General features: G+C 39.9%; 1 protein-coding gene across 4 annotated transcripts in view; it reads left to right on the top strand.

Annotated features, from left to right (window-relative positions):
• The window catches only part of AKT3 (AKT serine/threonine kinase 3), a 313218-nt gene that overhangs the window by 239024 nt on the left and 58534 nt on the right, over positions 1–15660 (top strand). For all 4 annotated transcript variants that reach the window (XM_059146697.1, XM_059146698.1, XM_059146696.1 and 1 more), the window contains 2 exons: positions 2413–2535; positions 10668–10796. In XM_059146697.1, coding sequence (XP_059002680.1) covers positions 2413–2535; positions 10668–10796 — 252 coding nt within the window. The remainder of the gene's footprint in view (positions 1–2412; positions 2536–10667; positions 10797–15660) is intronic.

Here is a 15660-nt window from a genome sequence, read left to right as displayed (position 1 = left end):
ATCACCAAAGCCAAGGAACATGTTCAAGGAGGAAGCCAACAGCCAATGTCCTCAGGTCCAGACCAGGAAGAAGGGCAGACTATAAATAGATCATTGGATCTGGCAATTAAGAGGTAGATCCTTGGCTAATCTTAGCAAGAATTAGTTCCACAAGGTAACAAGGGTAGACATGAGAGGACAGCAGATTGAGAGATAAGGTCCTTCTCCTTAAGCATCATTTTCTTAAGCTGATATTCATATAGAAATTTGGCTGGGAGACGAATTGAAGAATATGGTCCAAATAAAGATCTAGAAGCCTGCATGTATTATATTGATTTAGGGAGGATCTCTATCTTTTATACTGTAGATAAGTAAGTAGTAAGCTTGACATTATTTTTGAAAAATTTAGAAATCTAAACAGTATTTTCATCCCATTAGAGGATTGCCATAAATCTACATAGAGATCACAGAGGTTCCTTCATCCAAGTTAGCGGTATTTTGAATAAGGCATGGCAGAAGTTATTTTGACCCAGACATTTTTCAGAATGGCTTTACTGATGATACATGCTTCTTTCTACTTCTCATCCTCATTTGGATGCCAATACATTAAGAAAATATATCTGCCGGGGTGCCTGGGTGGCTCAGTGGGTTAAAGCCTCTGCCTTCGGATCAGGTCGTGATCTCAAGGTCCTGGGATCGAGCCCTGCATAGGGCTCTCTGCTCAGCAGGGAGCCTGCTTCCCCCTCTCTCTCTGCCTGCCTCTCTGCCTACTTGGGATCTCTGTCTGTCAAATAAATAAATAAAATCTTTAAAAAAAAAAAAAAGAAAAGAAAATATATCTGCCTATATAAAATGAATAAATTTTGAGATATCCCTGAGTAATTGTACGTATTGGTTTGATACTTGGCATACTATCTTGGATCATTTGTAAGACATATTTACCATTTCTGCAGTCAGAATTCCTTTGATAGTTGATGGTTTACTATAGCTTGAATTGACAACTTTTTTTGTTTCTTAGTATTAACTTAAAATGATGGAGTTCCAATCAGGAACATTTTAGATTTGATAAAATATGGCAAGATAGAAGAGGCATTAGAGTTTAGAGACTGTCTGCCAAGTATTTTAGTTTTACTATAATTAATGTTAAGCCAGTCTTTTTTTTTTTTTTATTCAATTGTTAAGTCATATTCCCTCCTGATCTTTATTGTGACAGTGGGTTATGGATAAAATAGATCTTAAAATAATGATAGACTCTTCAGTGGAGGTGGAAAAAAGGAAGAACTCTGTCAGAAGAAATCTGTTTTTATGTTGCTTAAATTATGATTTGGTGTGTGAGGAACAAGTCTTCATTAATCATCATTCTTAGACATTTGTTGGAGTACCAAGAGTCCATAATCCATGTGAAGGTGTAGTTAATTTCTGATTTTGTAGTCCAGGATACACTGATGGCTTCTTTTCTTTAATCACAGACGTGTACTGAGTACCTACAGTGATATCTAGCCATGTACCCAGCACCATCAAGATCTTTTCATTGTTCTTGGCAGATTTCTTAATACAGTGAAACAGTACATTGAAAGTCAATTCATAGTGCCGGGAACCTGCTCCTTCCCCATAAGCGGTGTTGAACTGAGATGAGATGGGCAGTATCGTAATAAGGAGCTCGTCCAAATGCAGAGCTGCGCGTGTGGCCGCACTGAGCTCCCAGGAAATGCCTGTTGAGCGAGGAGTGGTCTGTCCTGTAGGTGATGAAGAGAAGTGAATGAGCGTGTGGTTTAAATGATTATATGAGGGGAGGTTGGTGATGTGGTTATTACTGAAGTAAGGAGAGGTAACAGCAGCTTCTCAGTCCTTTTGGCCATCACGAAAGTGAAAACTTGAAGCCTTATGGTTTGTCATTGTAGAAAAACCTTGATTCAAACTTTGAAAACATTTCTAGAGATCCGAAGAAGTCAAGATGCTTGTAGAATGTAACAAGCTCCCATCTATCGGTTTTGGCAAATCAGCAGTCTTTTCTTTGAAATCAAATGTAAATCAAATAATTAAGTAGAAATATTACATCTCTGTTGTGTACATTTATTTTAATCATGTCTCAGTGCCTCATCCTTGAAAGAGTGAAGCAACAGTACAGCGAGGGGAAAATGCAGTCTGATGATGCATACTTTTTTCCTCGAGTAACTGAAGGTTAAATGGGTAGCAAGCAGAATGCCTTAAACAAGATTGGTATATTGATTAAAACGCTGATTTAACAGCTCGCAGTCTCCCCTTGGAAACCTGGAGAAGATAAGCCAGCTGCTGTGTAAGAGTGCTCCGTGTCCGCTGAGAGTACACTATCTATCATCACAATATGGTGATGAGAGGTGTTTTATGTTTGTGTTAATTTCCCGCACTAAATCAGTAATTATTACAATCCTGTCCCTGCTGTTTACCCTGCAGCTGTTTTTCCATTTGTCGAGAGAGCGGGTGTTCTCCGAGGACCGCACACGTTTCTATGGTGCAGAAATTGTCTCTGCTTTGGACTATCTACATTCCGGAAAGATTGTGTACCGTGATCTCAAGGTAAAAAAAAAAAAAAAAAAAAAGTAATCAAAATTTGTTTTTGCAGAGACTATAGGGACAAACACAAAGTAATTACAAAGTTACACAGTTTGGAGAAAAGCAGATTTAGTTGGGAAAAAAAAGCTGTCTGTTTAAGAACGTAGTTCATTGCATTTGACAGGAATTCCATTCACTGATACGGACGTAGGTCCTTCATGTCTGAGTTTTTGACATGCGCCGTGATGTCTGCTAGACGGCTCTGACCTGCCCATGACAGTTTCATTTTTCTGGAAATTTACGAGCAATGGTAAACATCGAATTAGGAGTCAAGTGACTTTGCCAGGGACATTCTAAAGTAACTTTCATTATTACGTTCTACCGTCCTGTGATGTGTTATGGAGAAACTTTTATCATAGGTAAGATATTTCTTGTGGGGGGAAGTATTTAATTTGATTTTGGTCTTCACTTTGTGGTGGGTTTAAATACCGGGAGCGTTTTAATACAGCCTTTTTGATTCGTTCATTTTCCATTTCAAAAAGCACCATGTTGTTTTTTGGACTGTAGTGACTTGACTTCTCTGAGTTTCTTCCTAATGAGACCCTCGTAATAGCTCAGGGGTTGGCATACTTTCTGTAAGTTCCAGAAAGGCTTGGGTGCTCGTAGTCGCTGCTGTAATTCCTCTGCTCCGCTCCTGTAGGGCAGTAGATGCCTGAGCTAGAACTTTATTTACCAAAAGAAGCAGTCGGCTAGCTTTGCTCACGGGCCATAGTTTGCTGAGCCCTGGAGTAGCTCATAGAAGGTCGTAGTGAAGTTCATGACACTGTTTTGACTTAGATCGGCCACGTTAAGGAAATGTGCACCATGACACGTTTTGAACACATTCTAAATGTGACTCTCGTACTTTTGTAAAAAGTAAAGCATACAGTAATCTTGACTTATTAAGATTTGATACAGAGTTGCTTAATTTAGTAATTATTAGTTCACTTAAAGTATGATTTGGAGAAATAGAAATCTTTTATGAAATCCCATCTGTACAAAATATATCTCCGTACCCTGAAAGAAATCACAGTTACCCCTTGCTCCTGCCTCACTCCTTTTAAACACCTGTGGTTCCTAAGTTAACTAAGCACTTGTCTGGTTCTCTCAGGGTTTTGTTGTCATGTACCTTTAGGCTGTGAATGACCCTAAGGTATAACCCTCTCACAAAATACTATCACAGTGAGATTTACAGTATGTATGTTTGTATGACATATTATGCGTTCAAGTTTAAAAGAAGCTATAAATACTCTATTTAGGAAAATGAACTATGCAGCTCTGAACCACCAGATCGGGGATGAGCTGATGTCCAAACGCCAAAGTGCACCTGAAGTCTTTATAACCAGGAATGTGACAGAATTAAGCTCCTGTAGTTTAGGTCTATGTGGCCAAGTAATCCGATGATGTTTACATGTCTTAAATCTAGATGTTTTTTCAAGAAAGTAGTACCATGGCATGATGAAACTTACAAGTCATGTTGCGTTTCCAGACTTACTTAGAAATAGTTAGCTCTTCTCTGAGGCTGCTTTCCCCTTGCCTGAAGTGTTATCTTTTATGGATTCTAGTTGTAGCGAAAAGGGGGGTGTTTTCTCGATTTAAGGAAGTAAGAATCATTTGGAGGGACTCAGTGACTTTCAAAATGCTTGAGCTGGAAGCAGGAACTGTTAACCTAAAGAAACAAGGGAAGGAATGCCTATTTGATCACCAGGATCGATTAAGGAATGAGATAATGGGGATGGTCTTGGTCAGTAGTCTTTGTTAATCATTCCTTCTGAGACGAATGGACATGTTGGTATATCAAAGTTCATTTAATAAGAGTTTCATTGCTTTGTCCTTTCTGATTCTTAAACAGAATTTTGGTATGTATGAATACCAGACCATGTAGTTACCATATGCATATCCACTGACTTCACTAGACAGTGAAGTGCTCTCTTAAGTTTACTTTTTTAAAATATCGTATTTAACTTCATTATTAAAATATAGTATTAAATATAGTATTAACTTCAGGTCTAAGTAATTATATAACAGAGGACAGAAGCCACAAAACACACACCAGGAAGAATACACGTAATGTTAAAAGCCAAGCATTCAGATTTATACACGTATTACTGGTATCCGTAGCACACAGGCTTATGCATAATAGAGTGAGATCCTGTAGGTGGGCGGAGATTTCAGGTCGTTCCTACTCAGCAGGTGAGGTCACGGAAACCCGGAAGTCTAGCAGGTGTCTTACTTGAAGTCCGGGACTAAGTTGGTGACATGGGCAAGTTTATGGAAACCATGAATCCTTGCTCCAGGCCCGCGCCCTGCTCCTTACACACCCTTCTGCCTTTGTAGAGTTGAAATCTTCATGGAGAAAGAATGCATTAGATGAACTCTGGGAGATCTTTGTAAATCTAAAAGTCGAATGAAGCTGCTAAAGATACGAGATTGGATGTTTTCAATACATTTACACCAGATACATCAAAAACCGCATCATCAGAACTGATTTAGGAACCAGTTTAATTTATCAGGCTCAGATTTGTCTTGATCCTCTCCTTACTAATGAGCTCATGTTTATTCAAATGCAAACCCATCCGATGCCCGTCATAGCTGTGCCTCCCAAGAAAATCCGTACCTGTTTGCTGACACCCCATGTATCATGGGAGGGCAAGACTTACTTCATTTGCCAGTTAATTTAAGATATTTTATCAGTTCAGAGTTCCTAATAAGTTGGTGTTCATGGCAGCAGATAAATTACTACGATCTTTGTGACACTTCTAAAAGTAAGTTTGCTTAGTTCATCAATATTTGCCATAACATGAAATTCTCTCTTAGGACTCAGATCCCTTGTGATTACTTAGGGAAAACTAGTATATGTTCATGAGAGCATCAAAATTTGAAGAAATCCCTATTAAGATTCTGTCAGCAATGCAAAATATTTCGAAATCTTCCTTTCTGCTTAGTTCTTACTTTGCAGGTGAAAGATTTCTCTTCAAAGGCCATGCCATCCAAGTACAGAATAGGCTGAATGGGGGGTGTATGCAAAGGATACCGGAGTTCTTGAAGATTCAGTTTCTCCGGGAGTTTGTCACAGGGCAAGAAAGGGCAGAAACTCGCATATAAATCACTACAGCATTCTATTGGTGATTCATCTAATCTTATTTTCCACCTAATTAGAGAATTTAGTGGTTAATGTAACCATTTACATTATTAACATGAGAAAACAACAAATAGATTTAGGTAATTTCTTGGTCTCCATGTGGGCCCAGAACGATGGGCCGCGAGTCTTGCCCGGCTTCATCCGCTGCCCGACACGCACCACAGATAAGCCCGCAGTCTAACCAAAAGCCGAGTTCTTTTTGCTTTACCTACGGAGTCTCGGGACTCCTCACCCAGCTCCCACTTCTCACCTGTCACTCTGGATTCTCTCTTCTATAAAAATCTTAAGCCACTGCTATTAAGAACCCCTTCACCCTCTAAAATTACACTGTACTACTGAGCTGCGTTCCTTATGTGTAGTCTAGTTCTTAAGCAGCCTGGCCCCCTAAGTGGGGTCCCCCCACTGTGCAGTAGCAGCCATTTCCAGCCTAGGCAGCATCATAAGTGGAGACATGTTTTCCTTCAGTATTTCCACACACTCTCTAAAGGTCAGGGTTGTTAAGGTCCTGCAGGTCAACTTGTATGACATGTTGGCACTTTGATGGCCCTAAACCCGAGAAGGCGGTGAGGAGAGGACAGATTCCTGACTGCGTTCTTGGGCCGGAGGCAGTCTGGGTACCACACAGCGGGTTTGGTGTAACTGTGCCAGAATGGGGCGCAAGACGGAGTGGAAGAGATTGTTCATACCCGCACCGACAGCCATCAGAGCCCTTAGGAACTGCAGTTTTTATGCCTCTGTTTAATCACAGTGCCAGCCAATTAAATAAAATGAAACCAAGAGATGCCTACGGTAGCTAGACAGTACAATACGCGTCTACATTAGAATATTAGGGAGGGTGCAGAACTTGGCCAGCCTGGCGTACCTCCGAGCAAAACTTCCCAGCCTGTATACCACAGATGGGTTACAGGGGACCCAAGCCTTGGAGCTTCTGGGCCGGCCAGGTCTGGCCTCAAGCAGGTCGTCCGCCGATGCTGCTCACGTCCGACAAATTTCATTTTTCATTGTACTGGGAAGTGTTGAGAAGCACTGTATTAAAGACAGCAAGGATTTTTAGAGTTTAGTTTTATGCTACACACCAGCAAGAACAAGAAGGAGCAGAGTACTTTCTTGCTATGATTTCTCGTCCACAAAGCACAGAGGGAAAAAAGATGTCCAAATCTACTACATTTTTTTTTTGGATATGCACTGAATTAAGACCTTCTATCAGATAATGGCTGTCTGCTTCTGCGGGGGAAAACATTGCCTTTTTTGAATGGGAACTCTGTGAGCTACAGGTAAACAGTTTCTCTCTCCTCAGAGAATGAACTGTTAGAATGCAGCCCTCTCTAACTGGACAAACAGCAAAAGCATCACTTGGGTTTTTCATGTATAATCTTTTCTCTCAAACCTCCTATTTGATGTTGTCATTGCTTTTGCCTGTGGATGCATCCGTGGAGCGTAAACATAGTGCCTGCCCTCAGTCTCGGAAACGAAGACTGATTGGAGGTAAAAGCAGATGGATTTGGAATTTATAAACAGAGGGGACCCGAGCAGTCAGCACCACAGGGCATCCTGGGCTTCGCAGCCCACGCAAGCTAGGAGAGCCGCGAGATTGCGGGAAGAGAACCGAGGAGAGATCGCTTGTAATTATTTCATTTCTCCTCGGCACAGAATGTTCGACTAAATCCCCTTTAGAGTTTAATGCATGGAGGAAGTGATTTCCAGGTGATTCTGATCCGCTCTAAGCCTTTGATCTTCTTTGAAAAGACTTCCAGGTGATTCCGTACAACCTCCACATTTATTAATCACGAACCTGGTGGTTCTTCACATTCCGCAGAAACTTGATTATGCATCTGTGTCAAATTATTATTTATTTTTTAACAAGACTGGATGTTTGGTTGCCCTGATGTGTCCTTATCCAAGACTAGGTTTGGGGAAATCCTTTCTGTAAAGTGATACGTCTCTGACGACTATTGATACTTTTTAATGGATAAGTTGTATTTGTCAGTCATGCTTGGTAAAATGACATTTCAGGATGTCCAGAGAGCATAGTAATTGATGGGAGAAGGTGGACACCATTTAAAAACTGGCTCAAAAAATACGAAGTATTTATGTTTTGTTGTTTTATTCAATAGAAATTATTGCATATTGACAGTGTCACTGAGCAGATCAAAGTGTTCTTTTTCTGAACTTATCCGTGTTATCTTGAGGAGCACACACCATTATGACAACTCGTAATTCAGACATTAAACTCTTCATGTTGACTAAATGATCGATACACTTATTGAATGTGTACAGTGTGTCAAGTTCCGCATTCAGTATCTCTAATTCTCAAAGCAACCACATCAGATACTACTGTTATTTACCGCTGTTTCATAGACGAGCTTGAGACACACAGAAATCAACAGCGTGCCCAAGGTCTCCCAGGGAGTAAGGATGAAGCTGGAATTGACCTATGCCTTCTCTGACTTACTCTCATTATGTGACCTTTTTGCTCTCACCTGCCTCCCAGGCAGTGTGCTTAGCTCAGCCCACCTCTCACAGTCATCCCTTACTCTGACCTCATTGCTTCCTTTATTATTGTAATGTTTTTTTTTAAAAGCTGATTTATAAAACAAACAGGATGACAACCTGTTGTGGTTTGCCCCGGACTTCCCAGTTATAGAACGTTGAAGTCCTGCGTCCTGGGAAACCACCTCGTTCTGGGCAGACTGGGACTCATGGTCCTGCGTCCTGGGAAACCGCCTCCTTCTGGGCAGACTGGGACTCATGGTCACGTTCATTGTACTCCCTCCTCCAGCCCTACCCTGAGTCTTGGCTCATTCCTTGTCCCTCCACCCCTGGCATCTTAGAATTGATACAGGAGGCTAGAGAACAAGGTGCAACTCGGGATTTTTAAAAAAACACACACACTTTTTGGTATTAAAAAACAATGTTTTTTAAAAACTTCTGTCTCCATTCGCTTCCAAATAACCTTGTCAAAATGTAGAGAAATGGTACATGCTCTCATGTTTCTATGAATACTCTCCGATGCATGTAACACATATAGAGAGGAGTAATAGAATATACTCCCAACACGGACGGGAGTCGGAGGAGAGGAACGGACTACAGACACACATTCGTATTCTCTTCAATACTACTATGTTTGATTTGAAGTTTTTTTAAGAATTTATGTATTGTGTTAATAAAAGAGGTTTACTAAATACTTTTAAAAAAGACCTTTCAGATTTTAAGAATTGAATTTGGTTCTGTTTTTATATATGATAATATTCATATATTAAAAGAGTGTGCATATTTTTAACAATGAAGAGAGCAGGACATTGATATTTTCATTCGGCCAAAGCAGCAGACTCTCTGGTATATACTTCTCAGTGTGGCAAGATGGGAGAGGGAAGAGGAGGGTGTTTCTGAGAGAGAAGCAAAAAGGCTGGAAAGCCAGAGGCCTGAAGAAAAAAAAGACCAAAGCAGGGAGGGAGTGGTGAACAGAAGAAAGGGAAGTAGACAGACTCTTTCTCGATGTTTCTGACTGGTTTCAGTACTCGGGACCTGTTGCCATCTGTGCAAATTAGGCTCGAGTTTTAAGTTCCAGTTAGCAGAGGAGCATAAGGAAGATGCACAATAATCTGAATTTAGGTAAAATAAAAGAACTCCTATTTTTGAAAGTTTCAAAATATATGTAGGGTTCTTTCACCTTCCTGAAGACCTGTGAAGGACAAACTTGCTTCACTGAAGTTTCTACAGTACATGAGGCGTGTTCTGAGCATTTAGGTCAGCCAGTGCTGTCCCCACGGACTTAGGTCTGTTCTCCTGTTTTCTTCCGTGACCGTGACTTCCTTAATTATATTTGGTTTCTCATGTATAAGACTTTGGATAATGTGACAAAATATACTATCACATTTTGTATGATTGATATGTTTATATCCTTATATGGAGTTCTGTTTTGAGTTCAGGTAAGCGCTGTCATATGTCATCACATGAAGGAGAACAAGTCCCCACTCCTTAAATAAGCGAATTGTCATTTCTCCTGCTGATACATTTTTCACGTGTTTCTTGTCTATGTGTTTCTTGTGTGAACCTTTAGGTTATACCTAGATGACCAAACAAGCTTAGGAGCCTTGTCTGTATAAGACTATAAGGTCACAATTTAGACCTCATGTGTGTCTCCGTGTGATGATAACCATAAGTTTGGGTTCAGATTGGGAGGAGAAGATCAGTTATTGTTGCTATTTTAAATTGCACTGATTTTGCACAAACTCCTTCCCCCCCTCATACATTTTTATAATTTTCACTTGAGGCAAATAATCTTGCCACTCAGTTAAATCTTTAAAACTCTCTTTGGTGTTTTTGAATTAGTGGGTTCAAAGAGATTCCAGTTTTATATTATTTGTGCTATATATTTTCATTAACTGTTGAATGTTTGACTTTGATATTCTTTTTCTTTTTATGTTTAAAAGGGTTGGTATTTCTTTATTACAAAGATCTTCAAAAGAGGATATCGCCTTACCTTACAAAATAAGATTTAGGTTTGATTTACAACAACCACCAAAAAACATTTCTGTAAGTGAATATTTTATAATAGCAATAGATTCCCAAGAGCAATTGTTGAAAACCATCTGTATATATCTAGAAGAAGATGCTCGTCTCTTTGGGATTGTTTTGATCACAATGTATTAAGCAAAAAAAAAAAAAAAAAAAAGGATTGCTGTTTGCTTTGAAGTTATTTAGGTTTTAGTTCTCAGAGCTTACACAATAATGGCTCTTACTCCCATTGGTTTAAAAATCAATAATTTTATTATCATGAAGTATTTGATACAACATATTTCTTTTTACACATGAGTTAGGAAGCTATAGGGTTTGTAAGTGCTGCAAGTTCTATTAACTACAGCTACGTCCTCTTTCCAAAATATCTCACTCAGCATTCCATAATTTTTCAAAACAGTATTTTCCTATTTTTGAAAACTATAAAACAAATTATGTCATTTTTCTTACTACACAGTTGGAGAATTTGATGCTGGATAAAGATGGCCACATAAAAATTACAGATTTTGGACTTTGCAAAGAAGGGATCACAGATGCAGCCACCATGAAGACATTCTGTGGCACACCAGAGTATCTGGCACCAGAGGTAGGCTATGCTTGCATGTGTAGGAGAAAACTAATATGGCCATATGGTTTGCAAAGCAAACCATTTAGCATTAAAAAACGTTGTGCTATCTACTACTTTCTCTTAATTTTAATTCCTGTACAGTTAACATACAGTGTTACAGCAATTTCAGGTGTATAATAGAATGATTCAACATCTCCATACATTACTCAGTGCTCATTCTGATAAGTGGATTTTTACAAATTCCCATCACCTGTTTCTCCCACGGTGCCCATCCCCCCCCCCCCCCGCCACCTACCCACCTTCCCCTCTGGTGACCATCAGTGTGTTTCTAGAGTTAAGAGTCTGTTTCTTGGTTTATCTCTTTTTTCCCCTTTGCTCCTTGTTTTGTTGCTTCAGTTCTACCAACATGAACCACATCTACCTTGCTCTCACTTCTTTAGCATGGGATTATAGAGCAAGAATATGTAGCAATTAAATTTTTATGAACACAAAGTGCTAACTTCAGTAGAGTAAGTCAGTTTTTATTTTTTGGCCACATGTATTTTATTTCTTGATGATGCCCATTTTGATTCGTTTATTAAAATCAAATAATTGAGCAGCATCTGCAGGAGTGTTTGCAGTTTTTAAGGCATCTTGAATTTTCCTTTGAAACAAAGAAACAATGACAATTGACATTCACAGTGTCCGTGAGCGTCCACACTTTATTATTGGGAAGTATTTTGTAGGGAAGGTTAATGAAAGAACAGGAGCTAGCTACATCTTGGAATTCACGCCAAGATGACATGGACCCCCCCATGCTGAGGGTTCCATAATCATTCGTTAATTTGTGTTCAACGAATATTATTATGTGTCTGCTGCATGTCAGGCCTTTGCGTGGGTGATGGGGCTACAGGACCACGACACAAAAGACCCCGCTCTCTAGAGCAAAACAAGGTGAAGAAATCAATGCCCTAATGTCATCTAATGGATATAAGGGCTGGGGAGAAAAATAAAGCTGGATAAAGGGAAGGATGTGGTGTGGTGGCTATTTTAGATAGAGATCAGATTACTCTGGCCTTGTAACAAAGGACTCCAAATCCTAGTGGTAACAACAGGGCTTTTGTGTGCTCTTTGGTTCAGAGTCGGGGAGACAGCAGGGATGGCTAATCGCTGCCTCGCAGCACGTGGGTCCTCAGCCAGACGGACTTCACAGCGGCGGGGTGCTGTGGCCGGAGGCTGCGGGGGAAGCATCCTCACTCATCGTCTGACAGTCAATGCCCTGCCTGCTGCTCCCCTGACAGGCACCTGGAGCCTTGACCTAGTGCCTCAGCCTCGCCCTGTGGTCCAGACTTCCCCGGCCTCTGGTTCCACTGTGAATGTCTTAGGGAGTGAATCAAAAGGTGCTTCCTCTTGTTTTGTTTTGTTTTGTTTTGTTAGGTTTTTGTTGTTGTTCACCTAGTAAACCATTAAGAAATGTTTCATTAGTTTTTTGCAAATCCCTTTTCATAGTATATTTTTAATAATTTATCAAGAGTACAGGCCACCCACCCTGACCTTCAGCAGTGGTTTGTATTATGTTCACAGTGGCTGTGACTGTCACCACTGTCTAATTCCGGAGTACTGTTATCACTCTGACAACAAAACCCACCATTATCTCCTCTTCCTCCCCAGGCAGCCACGATCCACTTTCCATCTCTATAGATGTACTCTTCTGGACATTTCATGTCAGTGGAGTCCTATAATAGGGAGCCAGTTGTGTCTGGCTTCTTTCACGTAGTAGGTTTTCAAGATTCATCGATGTTTTTAGCATTTTTTGGTACTGGATTCCTTTTAATGGCCAAATAATATTCCGTTGAATGGATATGCCACAATTTGTGTGTCCATTCAGCCATCAATGGACGTTTGCTTTGCTTCCAGCTTGGGGCTATGATGCTGCTGCGAACACTCGGGCATGCGTCTCCTCTTATGGCCTGGTTCCAGAAACCACCCATCGTCTCGGTCATAGGCTTCCTATGACTTCCTGTCATAGCTGACACCAGTTGAAGGCGTAGTCACACCGATCCCTGCTTCCCCATTGTAGAAGACCCTGGGAGACAGGAGATAACTGCTGCACCTGTCTTTAGGAGATACTGTCTTCTCCGAGCAGGATGTGTGGGGAAGTGATGGTGGAGCAGACAGCGGAATGCTAAGGAGGAGGCAGCTATTGCGGAAGTGGAGAGGACCAACTTTCCAGACGCAGCAGAGAGCAGATAGTTGAAAACCCTGAGGCAAGAATGCGCCCAGTTCCTCCCTCAAACTCTAAGAAAGTTGGTGTGGCTGGATCCAAGTTGGGAGGCATTGACCTTTGATGGGTGGATAGTAGCTTCTCGAACATCTGCTAGGCATGCATGCTGCATGTTTGCAGTGACCTTTTGCGATAGCATCCCTGATGGTTTTTTTAAAGGTGAGGGGGCGGAGGATCAGAACTTCTTTGTAGTGGAGTCTGTACACCGCAGGGAGTTGTCAGAGAGAGGATCCACCTTATAAAGGCCACTCTTCCTTTTTTAACTACAGATATTACAGCCTCCAAAAGCCACAATTTCAAGACCACTTATAGGTGTAAATAATTGTCAGGTGAATGCTTTACAAATGCTCAAAAGGAAAAGGTAATTAAAAGAAATTAAGGAGTAGGAATACACCGAGAACCCTAGCATTCCCTGTACCTGTAGTAACTCATATCAGTTTGTTAATATAATGGTTTTTCCAATTAGATAGTAAATATACATTTCAAGAATATTGTGTTATTATAAAGAAGAGCTAGTAATTTGAAATACAGTATGTTTCTAAATATTATTTTCTTGAGGGCTGCCAACAATATTATTTTCTGTTGTAAAATCTAGAAGTTTAAGATCCTCCCATTTTTGTGGTGATTTGAGTAAAATTTTCAGAACCCTGTTCCTTATTTATTCAAATATGATATCATATTTTCTAGAATAGGGTTGTTTTTGTGAATGTTATGAAAAACAAATCCTTTGTTTCTCTGGAGTTCAAGTAACCCCTACGATCCCTGGGCCACAGATGCTGCCGTCCTGTATTGAGAATAACAGAATTAGTTGTGTCACAATTAGGGGAAATTATTTCTGAAGAAGATAAACACATCTCATTTCATTGAGAAGCAGATGATCTAAGAGACAAAGATACTGTTTTACATGCTTAATGTCATCAGCTGAAGAACAAAACCAAGAGTTTCACAAAGAAAAATACAGTTGTTTCTAAAGTGAAATTTTACAATTCCCAAGAAATTATCAATTCTTTCTAAAAACAAGTAAGAAACATTTTTGTGTACCTTTTTTTTTTTTTTTTTTAAATATCACAGACGTCTGGTCTGTAACAGCAATTTCTGTACCCATGGCTGATGTGTGTTGATCCATAATTACAGTCTCAACCCGTCTTTTTTCCGTCACTGTTGTTACCATTTGGGGATGACAATTCCTGAAACAGCTAACTTCTCATGCAATTTAAATTCTTCCATTTTAAGTATTTGTGTCAATCATGGCATTTTTGTTAAATAGGGTAATTTTGAATGTGTTTACTCTTACTTTGAAGACAAAAAATTTTAAGCCCTTTCCTCCGGTCTCCAATACGGACCGTTTCACTGGAGAACACTCTTGTTCACTCAAGAGATACTTACAGAGTATTTATTTTAGGGGTCATGCATTGTGTTCAGGGCTGGGAATACAAAGATAGTAAGAAATGGTTTTTGTCCTCAAGCAGCTTGCTGTTTGCTAGGGTGATAAGAGACAGAAAACAATCATTACTGTGCAAGAAAATAATTGCTTTCCTGGAGTTGTGCCCAGGCTCGTGGAAGAGAAGGAAGGGTGTGTCAGCCTGCAGGAAGGGTCCAGTGGCCTTGAACGGGGAGCAGGAAGACAGGAGGCTGGACCCAGGGATGGGGACTAAAATGCAAAGAAGTTTAGCTTTGATCTCTTGCATAAAGGAAAGTCACTTTGGAATTGAGAACAAGGCAATAATGTGATCAAACATGATCAGAGTCAGAGGGGTGGGCAAAAGCCTTTCGGATGGTGTCTCTCACTTTTCTTGAACCTTGAAATTTCTAGCACATTCCATCATCAGTGCCAGACTTTTGTCCGTGGTATGTAAGTCATAATTGCTTATCAGACCTGGAGTCCATTCCTGATTACTGCTTCTCTTGTGAGTGGCTCCTTGTCAGTGTTGTTTTTTTCTATACAACAATTGTTTACACCTTGTGGAGAGAGCTCAGGGCCTCCTTGGAGATCAGGTCAAAAACTGATTGTTAACTATCGGACATGTCAGACTCATAGCTGGTGTTAAAGACAAATTTTAAGTAAACTTAAGTTTCTTTTTGTGGCAGAGAACCCCGGAAAAGATGACTCTCACAGTATAAAAATGCCATTTATTGGAAAAAGAGTATTTACAAGTATTTGTTCTCTTACCTCTTTTGGTGAAGAATTAGGGATATTTATTGGTAAAGGAAAAAAAAAATCTTGTCTTTTTTTTTTTAAGAGGTTGGAGAAATACAGTGCCAGCAGGCATATAAAGTATGCGTTTAGTGTCCCTCCATCTCTAAAAACACATTCGTATCCGTGGTTTTAAATGAACATGTTTCTGCTCTTTCTTACATTAGAAAGAAAGAAACCTTTACCTGCCATACATTATGGACATTAAGATATTTTGAGGGGATTTTTGTTTTTGAAAACTCTACTGTCTTTTCTACCTAGAAATTATAAAAGAAATTGGAAATTACATATAAAATCTTACTGTTAAATTTTATTATTTGATTTGGCTCTCATTGGATCCAAACCATTTTATGCAGTGCTAATTATTTAGTCTCAGCTTTGCTCTTGAGTTAGCAGTACCTGATCAACTTTCCAACTGTAAAACA

Source organism: Mustela lutreola, chromosome 14 (assembly GCF_030435805.1).
Source record: "Mustela lutreola isolate mMusLut2 chromosome 14, mMusLut2.pri, whole genome shotgun sequence".
Taxonomy (NCBI): Eukaryota; Metazoa; Chordata; class Mammalia; order Carnivora; family Mustelidae; genus Mustela; species Mustela lutreola.
This window is presented reverse-complemented; position numbering and strand designations above follow the sequence as displayed.